At 42.7% G+C, this 25400-nt stretch overlaps 3 protein-coding genes across 13 annotated transcripts in view; all 3 read left to right on the forward strand.

Moving 5' to 3' along the window:
- LOC127003196 (6-phosphofructo-2-kinase/fructose-2,6-bisphosphatase-like) overlaps positions 1–25400 on the forward strand; it is a 145680-nt gene that overhangs the window by 38927 nt on the left and 81353 nt on the right. For 3 of the 4 annotated variants that reach the window (XM_050869560.1, XM_050869559.1, XM_050869562.1), the window contains one exon: positions 5058–5192. The exons of the other annotated variant lie outside the window; for it this stretch is intronic. In XM_050869560.1, coding sequence (XP_050725517.1) covers positions 5058–5192 — 135 coding nt within the window. The remainder of the gene's footprint in view (positions 1–5057; positions 5193–25400) is intronic. 4 annotated transcript variants of the gene reach the window in all.
- The window catches only part of LOC127003199 (uncharacterized), a 98044-nt gene continuing 77843 nt past the window's right edge, over positions 5200–25400 (forward strand). The window contains exon 1 of the mRNA XM_050869571.1: positions 5200–7437. The gene's annotated coding sequence lies outside the window, so the exon portion shown is untranslated. The remainder of the gene's footprint in view (positions 7438–25400) is intronic.
- On the forward strand, positions 16559–18932 carry LOC127003197 (uncharacterized). 8 transcript variants are annotated; one of them, XM_050869566.1, is made up of 3 exons: positions 16559–18155; positions 18219–18281; positions 18408–18932. In XM_050869566.1, exons 1-3 carry the CDS (start codon positions 17649–17651, stop codon positions 18930–18932), a joined length of 1095 nt encoding a protein of 364 aa, XP_050725523.1. In that variant the 5' UTR covers positions 16559–17648. The 8 variants fall into 8 exon arrangements, with proteins under 8 accessions (XP_050725523.1, XP_050725524.1, XP_050725527.1 ...); XM_050869567.1 differs by having other exon boundaries at positions 18219–18266; XM_050869570.1 differs by having other exon boundaries at positions 18219–18266; positions 18471–18932.

Raw genomic sequence — 25400 nt, forward strand, 5'->3', positions numbered from 1 at the left:
AAGGATTGCTCCCTATTGAAAGAGGGGGAGTATGGGACTTTGCCAATTTATGGCGTCATGTAGCAGGGTGCCGACAGACTGACTCTATTGGCTGACGTTGACCAAGCTGACCAAGTTGGTCTGCCAACGAGAACTGCCGTGTTTCTGTGTGATGAGGTGTGCCGCAGCTTATCCTGTCACCCACAAATCGTGTTCTGGGTGGTCAGTTCAGGGTGAGGGTCATTGTGGGATCATTGTGCCCTCATGTGGTGGGGAACCCTTAACCCTTAAACCGTGCGTGTCAACAATTGTTGACATCTGGTGCCTGGGCTCAAACCGCAGGTGTTGACAGTATTCGACTAGGCATTTTTTGAATTAATGCACCATCAAATTTAATTTGTTTGTGCTGAAGTAGAGTAAGCATATTGTTTTCTTTCAAACAATACCGAACCATGCTCCCTTGACCAATTATAGGTCAGTGCACGTCTTGCGCTATAGTACTTCCATTTGAAACTGCTGAGCACCACAGAACATTACATATGCCACTACATTATCCACTGAAGGGATGATTGATATTATATTTCGAGGAGGAAGTATTTCAAAAGGTTAAAGAATATTCATTCATTCATTCATTCATTCATCTTTGACGCCTGCTCTTAGGAGCTCCCACCAGGGGATGGCCACGGCAGAAGAACTTCCAACTCTCTCTATCCAGACACTCCCTCCTTGCCTGTTCAAAGTTTCTCAAGGATCTTTCACCCCTCTCCCTGACATACTCTTGCACCCTATCTCTCCATTTCACTGGAGGTCGTCCTCTAACATTCCCTCCCTCTATCTCACTCACATACACCCTTCTGGTCATTTTACTCTCCTCTGTTCACTCCATGTGGCCAAACCACTTTAACCCCTTCACTACGGCCAGGCCAAAACAGTGCCTCGCGCCGTATCCGGGATCGCCGCACATGCCAAATTTCAAATGTCGCTATTGAATATAACAAGTTTTCAGCCATAAACTCAACATAATCATCATGTATTATATATGAAAACATGCAGAATTAAAGGGTGCACATAAAGAAACATAAATTAATTGATAATTTTGAGATGTAAGCATAAATATAGATAAAATAACTCATCTATTGGCTAAAGCGAGCCTGGACGCAGTATGCGCATCCTCGGATATGGTACGGGGCACGCAAGGACGCAGTATACGTGTCCTCGTGTTGAAGGGGTTAAAGTCTGTCGCTTCACTTCTTCCATCACTCCACACTTCTTCCCTTCACCCACGTGACACATTCCAAAACGCTCGTACACACTTTCATTACTCATTCCATCCATTCTACTCGCACCACAAGCACTCCTCAAATAACTCATTTCCACTGCCTGCACTCTAGACCTCTGACTTTCATTCCAGGCCCATGTTTTGCTTGCATATATGAGGGTTGGTAATATTATTGTATGCTCTTTACTTCCATGCTCACACTTCTGCCATTCATGATTCGTCCCAAAGACCCTACCACCCTTCTTCCTTGCAATGCCCTTTCTCTTATCTCTCCCTCCGTACCACCATGCTTACACATAACTGATCCAAGGTACTTAAACTCATTAAGCTCCTCCATTTCTTCACCATTCAAAATTATTTTGCATTCTTTTTCACATTCAATTCCCACTCTATATGGGCATACAAAATCCACAACCTTACTTTTACTCTGCTCACAAACCATCACTTTACTTTTGTTGACATTTACTTTCAGCTTTCTCTTTTCACATACACTATCAAAAACACTTGTAATGCCTCGGGATCTCACAGGGTCATCTTAGCTCTTTTTTTAACTGAACTCTTGATGTTTACTCAACACTTTCGCGCACACCCTCCCATCTGATTTTCTTGTCCAAAACGCACACTTAACTGGCTATTGGGAGGCCTGATTTGGGTACCTTGAGTACGCGGTATAAATTTTTTCAAAACTCACTTATTGAATCTTTTGCTCGGTTCACTTTTATGAAACTACATATATTCCACTGTAAATTGTAAGGTCTTTCTTATGGAAAGAAAAAACAATAATGTTTGTTTTATATTTTACCGAGATATCGTGAGTTGAAGTGACACGAACCGATTTCTGATATAAAAAACTCACATTTTCACATAGGAGTAAAAATATAACAAACTGTGTTCTATAACAAAAGAAGGGGACATTTATGAGCTAATTAGTGCAACAAACGGAATTTTGATACACCAATTATAACGGTCATAAATTTGAAAAAAATGAAAATACTAGATTTAAAAAAAAAATCTTCACTTACCTCCATAACTGTTATAGTTTTTTTATGGTTTCATCTTAAAGAACAGATCATTACCTATACAATGGTAGTATCAGATTTCTTATATGACATATAGTTGATGAGTTAGGCTTGAAAGAAAAAATCTTTGGTAACCCTTCCCCCCGCCACACACTAACCCGTCCACGACCGCTAGAGAGTCAACTGAAGAGATTTTCTGTTCGCGTCACTTGTCACCCAGGAGAGTTTCCCAGCAAGAAGGGTCTATCAGCTTACCTCGAGCCGACATGCGCTAGCCTGTCTACAGACCAAGTATCACACATCAATGAGAATTACAGAATTTTTGGTGAATTTTTTTGTCCCAGTGACGTGATGATTGTGACAATCAGAAGCCATGCATTTTGACCAGACAATTATAGTGACGTGTATGTCACGTCCACGTGCGTGATAGTGTTAATGAGACATATATAAAATTAGGACTTGGGTAAACTTACTCCCGCGTGATTGAGCGTGAACGAAGGTAGAGGCTGCCACCACCCCAAAAAATCTGTGGAATGAACCTCACAGCTCAATGGGGAGAAAAAAACTGAAGTGAACTTGGACTAAACCTTCACTCAATCATGCCGGGGTGAAGAATTGAAGAAGTGACTCCTGAGGTAGCATGAAACCTTGTGAAGGAGGACGTGAGTCAAGGTATTCCCGGTGTGTCGTCCGGCCGAGTCTACCCATAACCTTAAGACTATATAAGGGGGTTAGTGACAAACAGAATAATACAATTATAAGGGGAGTTTACTTACAAAATGATATACAATTTTATGTAATAACATAGGGTGGCCTAGAGAAGCTTACTATTAAATTGACTTAATCTGAGGACCAAGGGTTTGCTCACACGGGGGTACGAGAGAAGAACGGGCATGTTAACAAACCTAGACCGACCCTGGGGGAACTTACAATTTACACTAATTAACCCTGGGAGGACCTATGTTCGCTCACAAGGGTGACGAGAGAACGATTACATGGTGAATATTAATTGGGGTGAGGTTTGGGAAGTGTGTGTGTGTGTGGGGACAGTCATGTTGCCGGGCAAGTCACGGGCTTGGAAATTGAGTGAGGATCGTTGTGAGAGACAAAGGGTAATTACTCGTCCCTAGATATTTATCAGTGTGATAGCAAGGGGGAATAATGCACTGGGGAGAAGGGGGGGAGATTCACTAGGGTAATGGAAGATGGAAGAGTGGTAATCACTGCACACCGGGTAGCTGCTTACCTGGAAGTTGAGTGAAGATTGGCGTGTTAGAGGCCGAGCATCACTCTGTTCCCTCTTTTTATACAGGGCCAAGAAGAGGAGGGAAAGACGGGGGAATTACCAGAAAAGGCTTAACCCTTTCCTTGCGCGCAGGACGGGATGTGACTATCCCCTCAGGCGCAGTCAGGCAGCCCAATGGGGGGTCTATTTTAACCTCTGTATCTCAAAAACTATTCATCACAGCTAAAAACCAAAACACCATTGGTAAGAGGAGGTCCAGATCTATAGGAGTCGGTTATGTATGCCTCTCTTGCACGTTCAGGGAGTGTTGAATGTTGACACTTACGTCGGTGCGTGCAGGATGATCAGCCATATTGAGAGAACTGCGGACACCTCTCCTTCAGATTCTGGCAAGGGAGTATTGCCAACTGCAATATTTACAACTATTTGGTCAAAGAATCAGTCAGGTGATAGGTGAAGCTATGCAAAAATGCCGCTATATTGGGCCAGAACATCTACCAGTTACTCGTCCATAGATTTGCTGCGCTGGGCTGATATGATTTTCCACCAAATTTAGTGAAGAACCCACTCAATTGGCAATCCTGTGTTGTGAGAATTAGTGTTGGAACACTTTCATACGCGGGAGATTTGAGTGCGGGTGGAGCTCGCAGCGAGCATTTAACACCACCAGCAAATACGCCTAACGCTCACTGCGACCGTTTAACAATGAAAGGGTTCAGGAATTTCCAGTGTTAACATGAGGTTAGGAAACTTACAGTACCCACTGATGCTTGACAAACTAATCCAGACTGGTGCTGATAACAAGACCTTTGTGGCAAAAATCTCCTAAGGGATTAATACTTTGGAAGGGAAATTTTTTTTACAAAAGGTTTTCGGTAAGAAACTGACTGAATGCTCACGCTTTCTGGGTGGGGGTATATGGGCCCCAAGGGCCGACACGACTCGCCAGACTGGCAGGAAACTGCCTGTCTGGCAGCGAGAGGGGGTGAAGAACCTGTAAGGGGGAGGTGTGGACAGCGTGGTGTGGTGTCCTTGACCGTGGTTGCCGGAGAAATAGTTACGGAGGGCGACTCACTTATATATCTACTTATAATTACTTAGAACTTATCTGAATCCTCTGGCATGACACACTGACCAAATTTTGTAAGTCACTTTCATTTTCTGCAATGAGCACTGTGTCATCAGCAAATAAGATTGAATTCAGCACCCACTTCCTTCCCTCAACATACATTTTTACTCCAACTTTGCCCTTCATTTTTCTCATAACACCATCCATACAAATATTGAACAACCATGGTGACATGACACACACTCCTGCCTCAAGCCCACTTTTATCTCAAAATGTTCACTTGTTTCTCCACTAATTTTGACAAAAGCGGATGCATCCTCATAGAAAGACTTTATTGCAAAGCATTTTTCCTCCCACACCATATATCTTTAAAGAATATTATATTAAAATACATGATAATACATTGGAGGAGGTAAATGGTTACTTATCAATATGATTGATTTTGTGATGTATATTCTCTTTCAGGTTTTTGATGCCACCAACACAACTATGCTTCGACGAAGACTAATATACGACAAAGTTGTTCTAGAAATGGACTACAAACTATTTTATGTGGAATCAATATGTGATGATCCATCAATCATTGAATCCAACATAAGGGTAAGGCATATTTTTTACTGAACTTCATGTTAGATTGTGGTATTTTTTATAAGTAAATATTTTTGTATATTGTTTGATTTACTTGAAAAGGACTTATGCATCCATTTTCCCTATATTAAATAGAGAACAATGACATAGTTATGTCAACATGGAAAAGGTCTAAGTGCTGATTTTTAAAAAGGCAATAAATTAGTAATGTCAAATTACTGCACAATCAGTTTAACCCAGTAGCAGCGGGGATCATGTTTCTTTATGGTCCCTCTAAGCGAGAAAAATAAGATAAAATCATCACTCACACAAACCATTTCATTATATATATCAAAGCATTTGTGATCAGTTTATGTATCATCTATTTTGGGGTGTTTAACCCTTTCACTCCGGCTACGCCAACGTCGGCGTTCAACGGCGTCTCTGTATGGAAAGGGTTAGTCCTCTTCTGAACCTCTTAATCCTCTTCCATTTCCTCTTAATCCTCTTCTAAACCTCTTAAGAGGAAATGGAAGAGGATTAAAAGGAATTTAGAGGAGGATTGAGAGGTTTAGAAGAGGATTAATCCTCCACTTCCTCTTGACCCTTCCCATACTGTGACGCCGACATCTGCGTCACGGATGGAAAGGGTTAAATCATGGCACAAAATTGGCCCGTCGCTGCTACACGGTAAAGCCACAAAATTGGCCCGTCACTGCTACCAGGTTAATATCAGTTGTAGGAAAATTGTTTGAATATATTATAGCAGAAAATATTTGTGACCATCTAGGGAAACACAACCTCATCAATAGCTCCCAGCACAGGTTCATTAAGGGTAAATCTTGTCTAACTAATCTGTTGTTATTTTACAAAAAGGTGTGCAAAGCAGCAGATAGGGACAAAAATTATGATATTGTTCATCTCAATTTTAGTAAGGCATTCAACAAAGTGCCTCACTAGAGACTTTACTAAAATAAAGGCCCATGGGATAGAGGATAATGTTCTGAAATGGATCGAGGCATGGCTTAGAGGCAGGATGCAGAGGCTACAGGCAATAAATTGGATTGGGCCTGTTACTAGTGGAGTCCCACAGGGATCAGTTATGAGTCCATTACTGCATGTCATACAGTGGGACCCTGTGACTTGCATTTTTCTAACTAGCGATTTCAAGTCTGGTGATAGGATAGAAACAGTTCCGAGTTTCATAACTAATGTTCAGAGCTGTGAAACTTTAGAAAATATTCCCATTGGCTGGGAGGAATGAGTGAGCAAGTTGCGTCAAGATGGCTTGAGGAGACGTTGTGTGGAGAGTGTCATGAGGAGGGTGAGCACCTGCTCCCTGAGTTTAGTTAATTTATTGGTGACACAGCACTGTGCAACGTTACCCAATGGAACTAACAAGTCTCGCAAAGATGGCGCCGAATGCCCCACTGAAATGGGTGGGGATGGGGGGGAGAGGGCAGTGAATGTAAGCACATCACTGAAAGCAGACGTAGTTATAAGTCCGGCCACTTTCACCTTTTTTCCATCTTCATACAAATGTTTTGTTAAACTGCGATAGCTCGCCATTAAGAGCTGCTGAGGGAATATTGTGAGAAAACTATTGTGTGGGATGCCATATTTGTTGGGGTCGTCAGATCCACTGCTCTGTTTAATTCATCCCCTCACCCATGAGTCAATTGAATGCAGGTGTGTGATGCTGCCCCTGTTGCTCTGCTCAGCCCTACCAACCCTGGGGACCTCACTGGGTTCAATGATAGGCTGTTGCGCATCTGGCTGCTCGGTGTTGGCGGTGGAGTGGGCTCTGAGTATGCTGAAGCACACCAAACTCCTAACTTGTTTATTCAGTACAGGACACATGCAGTGTGTTTAACTCCATTTAACCCTTAAACCGCTGCAATCGCTTATATAATCAAGCCTCTCCGATCCCGTGACGCTGTGATCGCTTATGTAATCATGAATTTTTGCGCCGTATGTTTTGAATTTTCCTGGTGCACTTCCTTTCAAATGTGTTCTCGTGATCGCTGGCAACTTAGTCATACCTTCACCAGAGCCTGAAATTCTACAATAAGGCCCTCATTCAAGTGTTTGTGGAAATGTAGGAGGTGCCTGGATACTCTCCTGACCTGCCGGGTAGTAATCTACCCTAACATAATAGAAAACATAGTAGTGGAAGAGAAAATGGAGGTTGTCAAGGCAGACTAGAATTATGTCATGTGTAATTCATCATAACTTGGATATAATACATAACAGTAAGCCTCTTTGCACACAGGTGTGTGTGTGTGTGTGTGTGTGTGTGTGTGTGTGTGTGTGTGTGTGTGCGCGGAAAGCCCCGGTTGTCTTGGTCCATGGTGTAAATCAGATTTTTTTTACATCATTGTAGTTCATTACCTGATTGAGAGAGAGAGAGAGAGAGAGAGAGAGAGAGAGAGAGAGAGAGAGAGAGAGAGCAAAAAAATAGCTTACCACCAAATGAACAGGCTTGAGTTGTTTTCTGTGGTTTGTCGTCCACATCTTCAGGGCGAGAGAACAAGAGAAAATATTACCAATGTAGCTTCATATCTTGTGGTATTATGAAAATTAGCCGCTGTACGTGGCTCAGTGATGTATTGTGCTCTGAAATGGCTACCTGCTAACCACCTACACTGAGCAGGAAGGAATCGAACTACGAGCTTCCCAGGCGGAAATGAGCATTATACCGACTGAGCTACCGCGACTATGGGATCAAGAAAGGTTGCAGTTTCATCAAATCTTACTTTCAAAACACACACACACACACACACTCTCTCTCTCTCTCTCTCTCTCTCTCTCTCTCTCTCTCTCTCTCTCTCTCTCTCTCTCTCTCTCTCTCTCTCTCTCTCAAACACACACACACACACACACACACATGCACTTACAACATAATACTTTGTACTACTTTTTTTACTTCACTTAAAAGGAGGGCCATGAAGACAGACCCTCACGCATTGAGAGAGAGAGAGAGAGAGAGAGAGAGAGAGAGAGAGAGAGAGAGAGAGAGAGAGAGAGAGAGAGAGAGAGAGAGAGAGAGAGAGAAGCCATGCAGGCAGATGTCCACCACTTCCACCCACTCCACCTCATTCTACCCAACATGTCACATTTTTCCCGCACTTTGGAAAGCGCGCGAATTTTTATGGCCTATTATTTGCTCTAATTATTCATGTACCACTCTGAACTGCTGTAATACATCAAGTTACATTTTTCTCATTGATGACATACTATTAGATTTATATTTTTGCTTTTTATTATAATGTTAATATTAACTCGCGAAGGAAAAATATCCGGCACTTAGTCTTCCGCAGTTTAAGGGTTAAATGCAAAAGTTTTTCTCAGCAAAAGTCAGTGGAAAATACACTTTGAAACAGAAAAGTCATAAAAGATGTTTTATAGAAAATTTTCTGGCGCACCCTGCTGTGAAATCTGTTTCTTTCTAGGTTGTTGCATTTGGCTGGAATTCCATGATTCCCCCCAAATTACAACTTTTTACTGGTGTGACATACAGGAAAATTTATTGAAGAAAAGTTGCTCATTTTATCACAATGGAGTCTGAAAAATATAGTTTATAATCTTTGACCTAGAAATGTACTGCCTACAGAGAGCCAAAGTTGCTGTGAATAAAAATAAAAAAAATTGTAAATTTTTGTAGTTTTTTCATTCTGAAATGAATCTCATTGAATAAAAGTTGTAGAAAATCATCTTTTTTTAAAGATTTATGGTGTGGGAGGAAAACTGCTTAGTGCAATAAAGTCTTTCTATGAGGATGCATCTGCATGTGTCAAAAATTACTGGGGAAACGAGTGAACATTTTGAAATAAAAGTGGCCTTAAGACAAGGGTGCATCATGTCACCATGGTTATTCAATATTTATATGGATGGTGTTATTAGAGAAATGAAGGGCAAACTTGGAAGAGTTGGAGTAAGACTGTTCAGTGAGGGAAGGAAGTGGGTACTGAATTCAATACTGTTTGCTGATGACACGGTGCTCATTGCAGAAAATGAAAGTAACCTACAAAATTTGGTCATTGTTTTTGATAGTGTCTGTAACAGGAGAAAGCTGAAAGTAAATGTCAACAAAAGTAAAGTGATGGTTTGTGAGCAAAGTAGAAGTGAGGTTGTAGATTTTGTATGCCCATATAGAGTGGGAATTAAATGTGAAAAAGAATGCAAAATAATTTTGAATGGTGAAGAAATGGAGGAGGTCAATGAGTTTAAGTACCTTGGATCAGTTATGTGTAAGCATGGTGGTACAGAGGGAGAGATAAGAGAAAGGGCATTGCAAGGAAGAAAGGTGGTAGGGTCTTTGGGACGAATCATGCATGGCAGACGTGTGAGCATGGAGGTAAAGAGGGATTTGAGAAATACAATAATAGTACCAACCCTCACATATGCAAGAGAAACACGGGCCTGGAATGAAAGTCAGAGGTCTAGAGTGCAGGCAGTGGGAATGAGTTATTTGAGGAGTGCTTGTGGTGTGAGTAGAATGGATGGAATGAGTAATGAAAGTGTGTATGAGCATTTTGGAATGTGTCACAAGTGTGAAGGGAAGAAGTGTGGAGTGGTGGAAGAAGTGAAGCGACAGACTTTGAAGTGGTTTGGCCACATGGAGCAAATGGAGGAGAGTAAGATGACCAGAAGGGTGTATGTGAGTGAGATAGAGGGAGGGAATGCTAGAGGATGACCTCCAGTAAAATGGAGGGATAGGGTGCAAGAGTACGTTAGGGAGAGGGGGGAAAGATCTTTGAGAAGCTTTGAGCAGGAAAGGAGGGAGTGTCTGGAGAGAGAAAGATGGAAGCTCTTCTGCTGTGGTCATACCCCGGTGGGAGCTCCTAGGAGCAGGCGTCAATGAAATGATGATGATGACGATGAAGATTTGGGTAGGAAAATTTCAGCAAAATACCAAAACAAAAAAACTTTTCTGGAAAGAAGTTAAAAGAGAATTGGGGGGAGAAAATAATGACCTTTGTAGCATGAAGAGGTAAGATGGGGTGCTTGTGAGAACGAATGAGGAGAGAAACATGGAAACATGGAAACGCAGGCAACAGAAAGCCTATTGGCTCATTACGAGGTTGCCCGCTTTGGTGATTTAATCTTCTCGACAGCCTGGGGCCTGGGGAGCAGATGAAAGCACCTCGACATTGAGGAGCAGATGAAAGCACCTCGATATTGAGGAGCAGAGGAAAGCAACTCAATATTCAGTTTACTCCCGACGCAGCGAAGTGACGGTCGATTCTATATTTGAAGGAGTTGATAGTATTCGCATTTACTACTTCTGAAGGAAGATTGTTCCAGTGACGGATGACTCGGTTTGAAAAGAAACTCCTTCCGATGTCTGTGTTACATCGACTAGACTGAATGGGTAAACCGTTATTTCTAGTTCTTGAGTTGGTTTGCAATTCAAAGAAATTGGAGTAATCGACGTTATTGAATTTTTTCAGATACTTGAAGACTTGAATCATATCTCCTCGTAGGCGTCTTTTCTCCAATGTAAATAGATTGAGTCGCTTGAGTTGTTCCTCGTACAGTTGAGCCCTGAAGGTTGGTATCATTTTCGTGGCGCGTCGTTGAATCCTTTCCAGTAAATCAATGTCCTTTCTGTAATTAGGAGACCAGAACTGTACTGCATACTCGAGGTGCGGTCTTACCATGGAATTATACAAGGATAACATCACGTCTGGCGTTTTACACTCGAAGTTCCTCGCTATGAACCCGAGCATAGTGTTGGGTTTGTTGTAGGCTTTTTTACAGTGATTCGCGTGTTTCAGGTCACTGCTGATAGTGACTCCAAGATCCTTTTCCTCCTGCATCGCTTGCAGAGGTCTCCCATTCATGATGTATGTGTGGTTACTATTTCTGGACCCAATGTGCATGACTTTGCATTTGTCAACATTAAAGGACATTTGCCATTTTTCCGACCATTCGATAATGTGATTGAGGTCTTTCTGAATGATTTCGCAGTCGGTCTTTGTGAGGGCCTTTCCACCCACCTTGGTGTCATCAGCAAATTTCGATATTGTGGATTTCAGTCCTGATTCGAGGTCGTTGATATATATGATGAAGAGAATGGGTCCCAGCACTGACCCTTGAGGCACTCCACTAGTGACTGGAAGCCAATCGGAAGGCTGTCCGTTGAGTAGTACTCGTTGTTTTCTGTCGGTGAGCCAATCTCTTATCCACGCAATCAGATTGGCTCCAATGCCCGCCGAGTGCAGTTTCTTAAGGAGTCGCTCGTGCGGTACCTTGTCGAAGGCTTTCTGAAAGTCCAGGTATATAACATCACTGGGGATGTGGGCATCCCAGTTCTTATATATACCTTGGAAGAAGTCTAATAAATTCGTTAGGCAGGAGAGCTTGTTTCTGAAGCCATGCTGGGTGTCGGAGATTACATTATTGTCTTCTAGAAACTTAACAAGTTTGTCTCTAATAATCTTTTCGAGTATTTTTCCTGGCACTGATGTCAAACTTATGGGCCTGTAGTTTAATGCAACGCTTTTGTCTCCTTTTTTGAAAATCGGTGTTACGTTCGCCATCTTCCAGTCTTCCGGGACCTTTTTCAATTGAACAGACTGGTTGAATATGTTAGTGAGTGGCTGAAGTATTTGCTGTTTAAGCTCTTTTAACCCCTAAAGGGCCGGAGGCGGCTATAGCCGCTTTTCCACGGAAGGGCCGGGGGCGGTTATAGCCGCTTTGCTTTTTTCGCGCTAAATTTATTTACTTTTCGGTAATTTTCGATGACCATTCATTGGCAACACTGCCAGAGATATGTTTAGGCTACTGCTTCAGAATCTTGCCCGCTCTCACGATGGACAGGCGTACTGACACGGATTCTGACGCGTACGATTTCCTGCCAGACCCTGCCGAGCCCAGCAGAGCAACACGAGAATGAGAAGAGTATGCTACAATGACTCCCAAACCACACATCACAAGACTGTGTTACATAGAGAAAGCTTAGAGTATTGACTATATATAAGAATTAGAGCATGGGGGCATCCGTTTTCATTACGCACTAGTCAAGGCCACACAAGCGAAACGAACGCAGAGCGGGCAAGAGCCTCGCTAACTCCAAAAGTCTCTCCTCTTCAACTCAATATTTCTCCAAAACCACAGCACATAGAAACGTTTTCATGCAATAATTAAAAAGAAGAAGAGTTGATGATGACTATGACGACAAAGTAATTTGTTATTGCATTGTAGTTCAGCAGAATCAAGTGTGTGAATATAGGCTATTTTCGGTGTTTGGTGCTGAGGTGCCGGTCCTGTGGATGTTGTAGATGACCACCCAGGCCGGCCCTTTAGGGGTTAATAACCGCGGGGACAAACCGTCAGGTCCTGTTGACTTGTTCGTGTCGAGTTTATCCAAATACTCTTTCACTTCTTGGTCGCATATTGAGTCAATTATCAGGGGCGTGATTCCCCTCGGCGGGTCAGGGTTCTCGGGCATGGTTTCGATGTTCTCAACTGTGAATACGGATGCGAAGTTACTGTTGAGGATTCTGGCCATCTGTTTACTGTCCTGAGTTGCAGCTCCAGTCTCGTCTGTCAGGGGACCAATATTGGATTTTACTTTCTTTTTCGATCTGATGTATGTGAAGAATTTTTTTGAGTTTGTCTTGATGTCACGCGCTATTTGTTTTTCGTAGTTGCGTTTACTACTCCGAATAAGGGTGCGACAAGCTCTGAGGCTGTTGTGGTACTGAGTACGGGCTTCGGCCATGTCATTCTCTTTCATTAGGTTATAATTCCTTTTTTTTAAGTTTACCGCCCTTTTTATTTCTCTGGTCATCCACGGTGGATCTACGGCACCATTTACTCGCCTGGGTTTCGTAGGCACTGTAGCCTTTTCTACTCCCAAAAGCTTACCTTTGAAGTTGTTCCACACGTTGTCGATTGTATTGTCGGTTAGGTGAAGTTGGTCCCAGGTCGCAGAGAGAAGCAGCTCACGGGCTAGGTTGAAATTTGCTTTTTTGTAGTCTGGTATCACTGACGGATTGTCTACGAGTTTGTGACGTATGTTGACATTGAAACGAATTAAGTGGTGATCGCAACCGTTAATTTTTTCACCAACTTCACAGTCGTAAATGAGGTCGGGGTCGCTTACTAATACCAGATTCAGCAGATTGTTTTCTCTTGTTGGTTGAGTTACAACTTGAGTGAGGAACGAATCCTCCACCATTTCTATAAGCCTGTTACCCTCTTGATCTCCAGTCAATTGTCCCCAGTCAATGTTAGGGCAATTAAAGTCCCCAATTATTATTGCTCTTCGTACAGGGCAGTGTCATCGGCTGCCTGTTGTTTTGGAGGCCTGCATACGGTCGCAAGTGTTAGTTTCTTATTATTCGCAGTTATTTCCACATAGACGGAGTCGTAATTCTCTGCGTCCTGTTTGTCTATTTTTATGACATTCGCAGTCGCATTTAAAAAAAAATTAATGTTTAATTGTAATTCAGGTACTACTATGTTATTTTACCGTGTTTTACATCACAACGTATTATAGGTTATCATTAAAAGTGAACATTATAACATAAACAGTAAATACACGTCACTTCCGTTACCTTCAAATGCTCTCGTACGAAACATTTTGAGAGCGGCGACATCACTTCATATCGCAACTGTACAAAGGCATACTTCCAGCAGGAAGGAAAGGTAGATGTTGATAGGCAGAGACGAAAGAGTTTGACCAGGCAGGGTGTTAGCACAAAAGCACAGTTTTTAAGGACAATAGGAGGCACTCCATCAGGTCCATAAGCCTTCTGAGAGTTTTGTGAAACCATTCATGGCACATGTTACACATGGCCATTTTCAAATTTTGCGCATCTGTGGAATAATGTGGTTGGCAGCATTACAATACAGTGGAAAGGTTTTGACGAGCCTGTTTTTAAGCCCCTTCCTTCTGCGCACCAATGATGGAAATGGCATCATTTTTTCATGACAGAAACATTTTGCCAAGTGGCTCCTCATTTGGCCTTGATGCCATTGGCATGAGGAGGAATCTAATCCACTGCAGATAGCTGGTGCTGCAGCAATGGCAAATAAGCCACAGTCAGATGATCCCTTTTGCCTTTGGAAGCTCTCCCAAATGAGTTTGATTTGTGGTCCTGAATAGCTGAGCATTGCTTCAATGCTCTTCACAAGGTCTTCTGCAAAATATTGATAATAATAGTATATGTGTGTGTGTGTGTGTGTGTGTGTGTTTGTCCTGTTTGTTGAGCATCTGCATTTGTCAAATGCTGCAAATCAGGTATACACATCATTCAACCAAGTATTATACAGTGGCCCAAACTGAAGTGAGGTCTTCGTTATATACAGAGATCATAATTATATTCGTGAATTCAACTCAGACACACCTATGTAGTCTATCTATCTATATCCCTGACGCCTTGCTCCTTCGCGGAACCTTCCCTCCATGGGGTGGGGTGGCCACGGCAGAAGTGTCTCCATCTCTCCCTGTTCTGGCACTCCCTCTCCGCACACTCAGTCCTGCTACTTCAGCTCTCTTGCTCCAATACTCACTCACCCTATTGATCCACTTCACAGGTGGTCTTCCCCTGACACCCCCTCCCTCAATCCTTCCCTCATACACTCTCTTCACAAATTCATTCTCCCTCATTCTCATCACGTGTCCAAACCATCTCAGCGCACCACGCTTCACCCACTCCACATTCCACTCCTTTCGCTGTCGCACCCATACCAAACTGCTCATACATGCTTTCATTATTTTCTCGGTCCCATCCTGACACACCACATGCACCTCTTATATAACTCATTTCCACTGCATGTATTCTCGATTGCTGTCCTGCATTCCATGTCCACATCTCTGATGCATATGACAGAGTTGGCAGGATAATACTATTCCTTATTCCCCTCTTTACCTCCATGCTCACACTTCTTCCTTTCTATTTCTGCAGTGGTAGACGGTCACTGTTCTTCCCCTAAATCTATTAACAGTGGTGTCCCACAGGGTTCTGTCCTATCTCCCACTCTTTTTCTGTTGTTCATTGATGATCTTCTTTCCAAAACGAACTGTCCTATCCATTCCTACGCCGATGATTCCACTCTGCATTACTCAACTTCTTTTAATAGAAGACCCACCCTTCAGGAACTTAACGACTCAAGGCTGGAGGCTGCAGAAGGCTTAGCCTCAGACCTTACTATTATTTCCGATTGGGGCAAGAAGAACCTGGTGTCCTTCAACGCCTCAAAAACACAGTTTCTCCACCTATCCACTCGACACAATCTTCCAAACAACTATCCCCTATTCTTTGACAACACCCAGCTATCACCTTCCTCAACACTAAACATCCTCGGTCTATCCTTAACTCAAAATCTCAACTGGAAACTTCATATCTCATCTCTTACTAAATCAGCTTCCTCGAGGCTGGGCGTTCTGTACCGTCTCCGCCAGTTCTTCTCCCCTGCACAGTTGCTGTCCATATACAGGGGCCTTGTCCGCCCTCGTATGGAGTATGCATCTCACGTGTGTGGGGGCTCCACTCACACAGCTCTTCTGGACAGAGTGGAGGCTAAGGCTCTTCGTCTCATCAGCTCTCCTCCTCATACCGATAGTCTTCTACCTCTTAAATTCCGCCGCAATGTTGCCTCTCTTTCTATCTTCTATCAATATTTCCACGCTGACTGCTCTTCTGAACTTGCTAACTGCATGCCTCCCCTCCCATGCCCCGCTGCACTCGACTTTCTACTCATGCTCATCCCTATACTGTCCAAACCCCTTATGCAAGAGTTAACCAGCATCTTCACTCTTTCATCCCTCACGCTGGTGAACTCTGGAACAATCTTCCTTCATCTGTATTTCCTCCTGCCTACGACTTGAACTCTTTCAAGAGGAGGGTATCAGGACACCTCTCCTCCCGTATTTGATCTTCCTTTCGGCCACCTCTTTTGTTTCTTTTTTAGGAGCAGCGAGTAGCTGGCTTTTTTTTATTATTGTTTTCTTTTTTTGTGTGCCCTTGAGCTGCCTCCTTTGTTGTAAAAAAAAAAAATAAATAAAAAATTTCCAATGTACCTACTACCTGTTTGCCCTTCACTGCTTTTTCCCTCACCTCATCTTCCATACTTCCATGCTTACATAAAACTGTCCCAAAATATTTAAACACTCCCTCTTTCTCCTCCTCCTCCCCTTCCCTGGGACAGATGGAGACCCCCCCTCCGCCCGTAGCCACTTTTCGTTAACCCTCAGAGGGGCCACTGGCAGCTGGCAGGGATAGCGCAGTGCTCATTCCCGGAGGGACACAGGATACCAGATCATCTGTAACTACCAGCATCCTATAACTAAAGATAAAAAAAAATATATAAGGATGAAAATAACAACGTCCAGTAAGCACAAAGTACCAAAGGTACCTGCCCTCCCCCTGCAGTTCCCACCCCCCCCAAAAAAAAAAAAACATCCATACTAAAATAAAAATGTGGTGTACTAACGAGGTCACCTGGTGAAGGTGGGGTAGGGCTGGACTTTCACAGAAGTATCTGTGGTAGTCCAGCGAGGTGCTGCTACTTCCCAACAACTTGATGTATTAGCCTTGCACAATGACACCTCAACCTCACTGGTTACAATACTTCTACTGCACAAAGTAGTATACAGTACCTCATGATAATAGCATGCATATCAGAATTAATGCTCTAGACTAAAAGATTTTATGAGAACAAAGTATTGCTATCCAAAAAAAAGATGTCCAAGTTTCATCACACTTCATGTCAGAGCAAAGGATGAAAGTGTGCTACTCAAGGGTGGGAGGTTGTGCATGCCTGCCTAAATATATTCTAACATGTGAGCTCTTATTACTCTTTTGTGTTTAAGTTAAAATAACATTTGCTATGTGTTTTTTCCTTTCATTTTGTACGTGTAATTTAGTGTATACTTACTTGGTGTCAAAGGTGTCAAACCATCATATATTTTCACCTCCAGTGGACCACACTCGAAGGATGACACACAAACCCATTGGTTTCCATTGATGTGTAGAATCTGCACAAATTCACTCTTGGGATTACCTGTAACTGCATAACTGCCGTGAATCTGAAATAACGCTGTATGCTGCAGACCATCTACTCCAGGGAATTGTTTTTGGAGGATGGTCTGAGCATAGTTCACATGGTCATCTGTCAGCCAATCACCTGTAACAAAAGCAACACAAATAATGATTATAGAATCAATTACTTCTGGAGTCTAGCACTGCTTTAACCAACAGGACATTTTGTTACAAAGTATAACAGACTATTTACGGAAGAAAAATAAATTACACACTTGACAAAACATATAACAAGCGAATGTACACACTGACTTACCATTCTCTAAACTTAAATACGATTCAGGGCTGACCCCAGTAAGGGTTATGTTCCGTGGCCTACAGCATTGTTTTGGGTGTTTAGGTTCAACCCCTATTACCTCACAGTCAGAAGTGGATGGTGATGTTTGTGGTGGTTGTGTTAATGTGAGTGTTGTTGAGTGTTGTTTTGTTGTAGATGGTGGCAATGGGCTGGACTGTGTTGGTGAGGGTGATGGTGATGAACTTGGCAATGGTGATGGAGGCAGTGTTGATGCTGGTGGTGGTGAGTCAGGTGTTGGTGATGAACCTGGCAATGGTGATGATGGCAATGTTGATGCTGGTGGTGGTGATGAACCTGGCAATGGTGATGGCGGCGGTGTTGATGCTGGTGGTGGTGATGAACCTGGCAATGGTGATGGCGGCAGTGTTGATGCTGGTGGTGGTGAGTCAGGTGTTGGTGATGAACCTGGCAATGGTGATGGTGGTGGTGTTGATGCTGGTGGTGGTGAGTCAGGTGTTGGTGATGAACCTGGCAATGGTGATGGTGGCAATGTTGATGCTGGTGGTGGTGAGTCAGGTGTTGGTGATGAACTTGGCAATGGTGATGGTGGCAGTGTTGATGCTGGTGGTGGTGAGTCAGGTGTTGGTGATGAACTTGGCAATGGTGATGGTGGCAGTGTTGATGCTGGTGGTGGTGAGTCAGGTGTTGGTGATGAACCTGGCAATGGTGATGGTGGTGGTGTTGATGCTGGTGGTGGTGAGTCAGGTGTTGGTGATGAACCTGGCAATGGTGATGGTGGCAGTGTTGATGCTGGTGGTGGTGAGTCAGGTGTTGGTGATGAACTTGGCAATGGTGATGGTGGCAGTGTTGATGCTGGTGGTGGTGAGTCAGGTGTTGGTGATGAACTTGGCAATGGTGATGGTGGCAGTGTTGATGCTGGTGGTGGTGAGTCAGGTGTTGGTGATGAACCTGGCAATGGTGATGGTGGCAGTGTTGATGCTGGTGGTGGTGAGTCAGGTGTTGGTGATGAACCTGGCAATGGTGATGGTGGCAATGTTGATGCTGGTGGTGGTGATGAACCTGGCAATGGTGATGGTGGCAGTGTTGATGCTGGTGGTGGTGATGAACCTGGCAATGGTGATGGTGGCAATGTTGATGCTGGTGGTGGTGAGTCAGGTGTTGGTGATGAACCTGGCAATGGTGATGGTGGCAATGTTGATGCTGGTGGTGGTGATGAACCTGGCAATGGTGATGGTGGCAGTGTTGATGCTGGTGGTGGTGAGTCAGGTGTTGGTGATGAACCTGGCAATGGTGATGGTGGCAATGTTGATGCTGGTGGTGGTGAGTCAGGTGTTGGTGAGGGGCATGACTCTGTTGTTGTTGTTGTTGGTGGTGGTGGTGGTGGTGGTGGTGATTGAGGTAGTGGTATCTGTGGCAGTTGGCTCCTCACATAGTAAGGGCACAGGTCCTCCACATTAACTTTACTCTTTTTTTTTATTTTCTACATTTTCAATGATGCAGGCGCCAGAACCCATCATGCCAGTAATGATGTAAGGGCCCAGCCATTCTTTTTGGAGCCTGTCCTCCTTCAATCCTTCCTTCCTTCCTTCCTGTTGTTTCTCCTCTTCATTTCATCCCCAACAGAGAAGTTGAAAGTCATCACTCCCTTTTTTTTCTTTGCAGCATAATCCAATTTAATTTTTCTTTGTGCCTTCTCGATGTTTTCATTGACCTAGAATGAAAATAACATATATAGTAATTAACGTGTTGATGGTAAAATTCTTGAATTAGTCTGGTATCATCATCAATCAATCTGACACCTGTTCTGAAGAACTTCCCTCCGGGGATGGCCAAAACAGAAGAGCCTCCACTTAAATTTGTTATTGCATGTGTAGTGCAGCGACGGCCTGATGAGTTAGCCTCCCATAACCCATTCAGTGAGTGGGGTACCTCTTTGACCGACTCGGTAAGGAGTGGCTCTCCCGTCATGCTGGTCGCGGGTTGAATCCCAGGCAGCCGGGGAAGACCCTCTCCTTGTTGTGATTAATTTCTCGTGTGTTTCGATACACGCAGAGGACGTGTGGGACCGAGAGAGAAATAGAAAAAGAGAATAGAAAATCTCTTCATGAAACATGCCCTCCTTGAATGCTCCAATCCTCTCATTCTCCTCACGCCTCCATCTTTCACATACTCCAACATTTTATCCTTCCATTTTGCTAAGGGTCATTCTCTGGTACCAACTGCATCTACCACACTCACATAGGCTCTCTTAGTCAAGTCACTCTCTGCCATTCTTTCTACATACTGAAAGCACCTCAGAGTGCTGTGCTTCATCCACTCAACCCTTCCACACTTCATTCCTACGCCCTTACCTAACATACCGAATCTATTATACACACTTTCATTAATTTCACTGTCCATTCATCTCACACCAAAGGTATTCCTCAAATAGCTCATTTCAACTGCTTTGACCTTTGATCTTTGCCTTTCACTCCAGATCCAGGTCTCACTTGCATATGTTGCTGTTGGCACAATTATTCCATCTTTCAGTAACTTTTTTTACAGCCATGCTCACTGCCCTCTCATTTGTCATGCATCCCAGAGTTCCAACCACTTTCCTGCACAGCTTTCTCTCATAAATTACCTCACTTTCCATACTTGCACAAAAATGGAGCTCATGTACTTCCTCCCTTTTTTCTCCACCAAGCCTAATTCCACATTCCTTTGGACTTTCAGCTCTTGTGCTATATTGGCAATTAAAGTCTCTTACACACCTGCGTAGATACTGACAATGCCATATACTCGTATTGAGAATGGGGGGAAGAGAGGTAGAAGAGTGGAAGAATTTTAAAGAGAAGACTCTTAGCAGTACAAAACATGTATAAGGCATACAAAACAAATAAGTGAATCTCCTCATTCTTTTCTTTCTTGAAGACTACCTTGTATTTGTGGGAAAATGCAGTAAAGAAGAAAAATATGACACTGTGGCAATTTGTTCTAGAAAGTTCAGCTACTTGTATACATTTACTTATTAGTAAGATGTAAGAATATTTCATGGTTTATTAATACAATACATAGAGTTTTAGTAATCTCCACACATGACTCAATGGCAGCACCAATGAGCACCTCTGGACTGCCCTCAAAATCCCCCAAAATGCCATCAAACTTATCATACAAGGTGTTTAATATGTGTGGAGCCCTAGCCTCATGTAGGAACATGAGAGGAAGAAGGGGGTGTATTTTGTAGTGGTCTGGCGACTTGTATTGATTCCATAAACTACAGACTTCAAGAACCTGTAACACAAATCATAATTACAATAGTTGGCATATGTAGAAGAGAGGGAGGAGATGGGAGAGTGAGAGGATTGGATAATTTGAGAATGAAAAGCACAGGCAGGTGCATGTGGAGATTTCTAGTGCGGCCACACCCTGAGGGATTTCCAAGAAAGTAGTATCAATGTAGACTAGACTTAACTATTGTTTACTACTATATAGTGAACATGCAGACTATTACTTTTCCCTGTTGCAATATGTTGCCAATAACAAGCATCTTACATTTACCTCATTAATAAACTCCCTTCCTTGATCAGTGATTATCTTGAGTGGAGGACCATACGTGTAGATCATGTCTACTATGGCCCTGGTAATGCTGACTCCTGATTTGTCTTTCAGTGGGTGTGCCACCACCCACTTAGTAAATAAATCTGTCATGGTGATAACATACTTGTTATTATCAGCAGTTTCCTCGAAAGGGCCAATCAGGTCAATACCCAGAACCTCCCACCTTCCAGAAACTTTGATGGGGTGCAATTCTGATGCCTGGGTCTTGATTTTTTTTAAAGAACTGGCACTTTGGGCAGCTCTTTATCTGAAAATAACATAATGGCCATAATTGTATCAATGTGCAAAACAAACAGGAAAGTGGCCTTTAAAGTAACTGCTTGTCAAACACTTCTGCCACAGTATTTGGAAAATAAGAGTAAAGCAAACACCTTAAAGTAAGTTTATGTAGGAACAATGCAGCACTCTTAGCTCTGATAGTCTTTTCTTTTAAACTGTAATATTGTTGCCCTCATACTCCTTAATATCAATTTCCTTCCATGGGAAAGGGCAAGGCTTACAGATAAACTTAAATAGCAAATAGTTTGTTAGAAAGTTTTGAAAATATTGTGGAGCTTTACTTCCATTGTGTTTTAAATGTAAATTCAACCTACCCATTCTATGACATCATTTGTTATGGGCATCCAATAATAGTCTTTATTAATTTTTGCTTTTGTTATTTTAATTCCTTGGTGACCACTGTCATCGTGGACCTCCTTCAGGACTGTTTGCATCTCCTCTTCAGATGTTATAACAATCCTTTTTTTAGGTGCAGATGTAGTGCAGGAATCTTTATGCACATAGATGACATTGTCTACTACAGAAGAAAATGACTTTTTTTTATTGTCATTCATGACTGAATACTCAGCTATGAAAGAATAAGAAAATGTAATGTATCTGGATGGTGAGGAATTTATAAAATGAACGTAAGTGAGTGAATTAGAGAGTACAAGCAGGAGAGGCTGACCACCTGGGAGGTGCAAAATGAAGATAAAAAAATACCTGAAGGAGGGAGGGTGGGGGGGGGGGGGAGCTTGAGCAGGCAAGGAGGGAGTGTTTGGATAAGGAGAAGTGGAAACTTTTGCTGTGGGGGAACAAGGCATCAAAGCTGTAGATAGGTAGGTAGGTAGGTAGATATATATAGATAGACAGAAAGTTCTGGCCTTTTCAAATAATGTTTCATGCAAAACCTTGACATTTGTTACAAACACACCAGTGTTTATCATGCAGCTGTACATAGATATGCACTGAGGTCGGCACCCAGCTGTGACACAAAAGAATAATATTTAAATCATTTCAATTACAACCTATGTTAATAAGAAATAAACAGAAAATTGTATTTAATAAGGGGGCAAATGCATGTGTGAGGGTGGAGGGAGACTTTAGTGAGAGCTTTGTGATAGGAATGGGAGTGGGAGAGGGATGTGTGATGCTGCCATGGCTGTTTAATATTTTTTTAATGGTTGTATGAAAGGGATGAAAGCTAACATAGGAAATGTTGGTGCAAGGATGAAGCTAGATGGAATGGGTTGGGCTGTGGTGGCACGTCTCTTTGCAGACGACACTGTGTCTATTGCTGAGAATGAAAGGGAGGGGGGACCTTCAGAGAGTGGTGGATGAATTCTGTAGTGTGTGGTAAGAAGGAAGCTGAAAGTGAATGCTGCTCTTTTAAACTTTTTAAACTAAAGCAAACTTATATCATCCCTGCCCAGTCTCTATTCTTATCACAAAGCTTGGATATACAGGTAACTCTCGATTTACGTGAGTATTGCGTCCTTGAAGAGGTCGCGTAAATCAAAAACAATGTAAATCAAACAAGAGGTAGGTTTCTGTCGAAAAATAAATATTCACTTCATTTAGTGGAGAGAGAGAGAGAGAGAGAGAACATCCATATCACCGAGATATCCACTCAGGCACTCAGTCTCAGCCTCACTCGTGTGAGGAAGAAATGAGGGACACCATGAGCGACTGGCTAGTATTGGTACCGGTACCATACCATAAACAGGTAACTCTCGATTTACGCGAGTTTGTTTTCCGCGTTTTTGAAATAATGCGGGGTCCAAAATCCTAATAAATGTTTAATTTACACGTTTTTTCCACTTGTACGCGATATTTTATGAAGTGGCCACCATATGTCTCACGCAACTCGACTCACACGGCGCTGCGGCCACACAGCTGAGCTCAGTTCTTCCCGCACGCCACTTGAACAACAATACAGTACCCACGCTGCCACGCTACTCAATGATAGGGGTGGGCAGGTAACGGTACCAGTACCGGTACTAATGGTACCAGCTTTACGGTACGGTACTGGTACCAGACTGCTCAGTACTGGTACCAATACTAGCCAGTCGCTCATGGTGTCCCTCATTTCTTTCTCAGATGAGTGAGGCTGAGACTGAGCACCAGAGTGGATATCTCGGTGATATGAATATTCTCTCTCTCTCTCTCTCTCTCTCTCTCTCTCTCTCTCTCTCTCCACTGAACGAAGTGGATAGTATTCTCCGGCGTATAGCGCGCACCTTTTCACATAAAAAAAATGCCTGAAAGTTTAGCCCTGCGCGTTATACGCCGAATGTACAAATTTTTAATGATTTTTTTTTTCTTCTTTGGAGTGTTTTTAAGGGTCTGTTTTTCGTCTTATCCAATAACAACGGCAAACTTACCTTTATTATTGTTAATGATCCTTCATAGTCCGTAGCTGTCTTATAATATGTTAACATAGAATACAGGGCGATCAAATAACTACTATACAAAAATTAAATCGGTGGAGGATCGCCCATGCCTTGCTGTTATCCTGTTTTTCCGTCGGGCACCATTTGTATGATCGTGATCGTGGTGTCACAGGTGGCTTACGATTGTATGACTAAGGAGCAGTACAAGCTACATAAATAAATCATATTGGAAAAAAAATATCCATGTGTTCATTATTAATTATTAATATTAGTGAGAATAATGGGGTAAATATGATATCAGAAACTGTACATCATGAGTCTTGTAAGAGGAGTTATTTCACTCCCAGCCGCCATTTGCATTGTTTACAAACCACACAACCACACCCACACAACAAACAGCTGCATGCCGCGTGTCACCAGAACCGCGTGAATTGTCTTGCCTAGTTGTCTGTCATAACCTACGAGTGATGGTAAGAATAATAAGCTAATTTTGCTCTCAGAAGCTGTACAAAATCAGTATGTACGAGGAGATATTTCTCGCAACCCCAGCCCGGCTGCCATTTGCATTGTTTCAAAACCACACAACCACACCCATACAACAAACAGCTGCATGCCGCGTGTCACCAGAACCGTGTGAATTGTGTCTTCCCTAGTTGTCTGTCATAACCTACGAGTGATGGTGGGAATAATATGCTTATTATGATACCAGAAGCTGTGCATCATCAGTATGTTTACGGGGATGTATTTCTCACAACACCAGCCCGGCCGCCATTTTCATTGCTTTACTCAAGAACACTTGTCAATTCAAACAGTAAAAATTACACCAAAAATATACAAATTTCGGGAAACTTTACATTGTCAGTGTTCTTTAACCCGTACATATTTCTGAGCATTTTAAGAACTTTTTTTTTTCAAAATTATTATCTTAAAGTTTGGGGTGCACGTTATACGCCGCAAAAACGGTATTTATTTTTCGACAGAAACCTACCTCTTGTTTGATTTACATTGTTTTTGATTTACGCGACCTCTTCAAGGACGCAATACTCGCGTAAATCGAGAGTTACCTGTAATAATAATAATAATAATAATAATAATAATAATAATAAACCTCTTTAGAAAAAAATGCACCAAGACTCTTTACCCCTTGGGTGGTGTGGAAATAAGGTCAAAGTGTAACATTTTAATGTTCTTAGCAACCACTCCTTCCCCACTCCTTGACCGGTAGCAGCTAGTCACCCATACAAATGTTGTATGCTCTCCCCAGCGGAACCTCATCATTCACCTGGATGACTCATATCAAAGTTTGCTTGGCAGTCCTGGCACTCCATATACAGGTACAGTCTCCATATTTATCATAATTATGCCATATGGCTGACATTGTATGGCAGATGGCAGACACACACCAAAAAATGGCAGAAATGCAATAATTAAAGCAGGCAAAGCAACTGGCAACTGCTGTGTGTTGGGTTGACTTGAGCTGACAACACCGTGGTGGCAACGCTGCCAAGTGTTGTACAGATTTCTTTGTATTCACTCACAGATAGAGAATCAATCATAAAAAACATTTGCTTTTATACTAGAGTGAGAGAGAAAGAGAGAGACACGGGGAGAGAGAGAGAGAGAGAGAGAAGGGTGTGAGAGGCACGGTACGCGAGGTCAGTTGGAAACATAGCAC

This window comes from Eriocheir sinensis, chromosome 25, assembly GCF_024679095.1.
Source record: "Eriocheir sinensis breed Jianghai 21 chromosome 25, ASM2467909v1, whole genome shotgun sequence".
In the NCBI taxonomy this organism is placed as follows: domain Eukaryota; kingdom Metazoa; phylum Arthropoda; class Malacostraca; order Decapoda; family Varunidae; genus Eriocheir; species Eriocheir sinensis.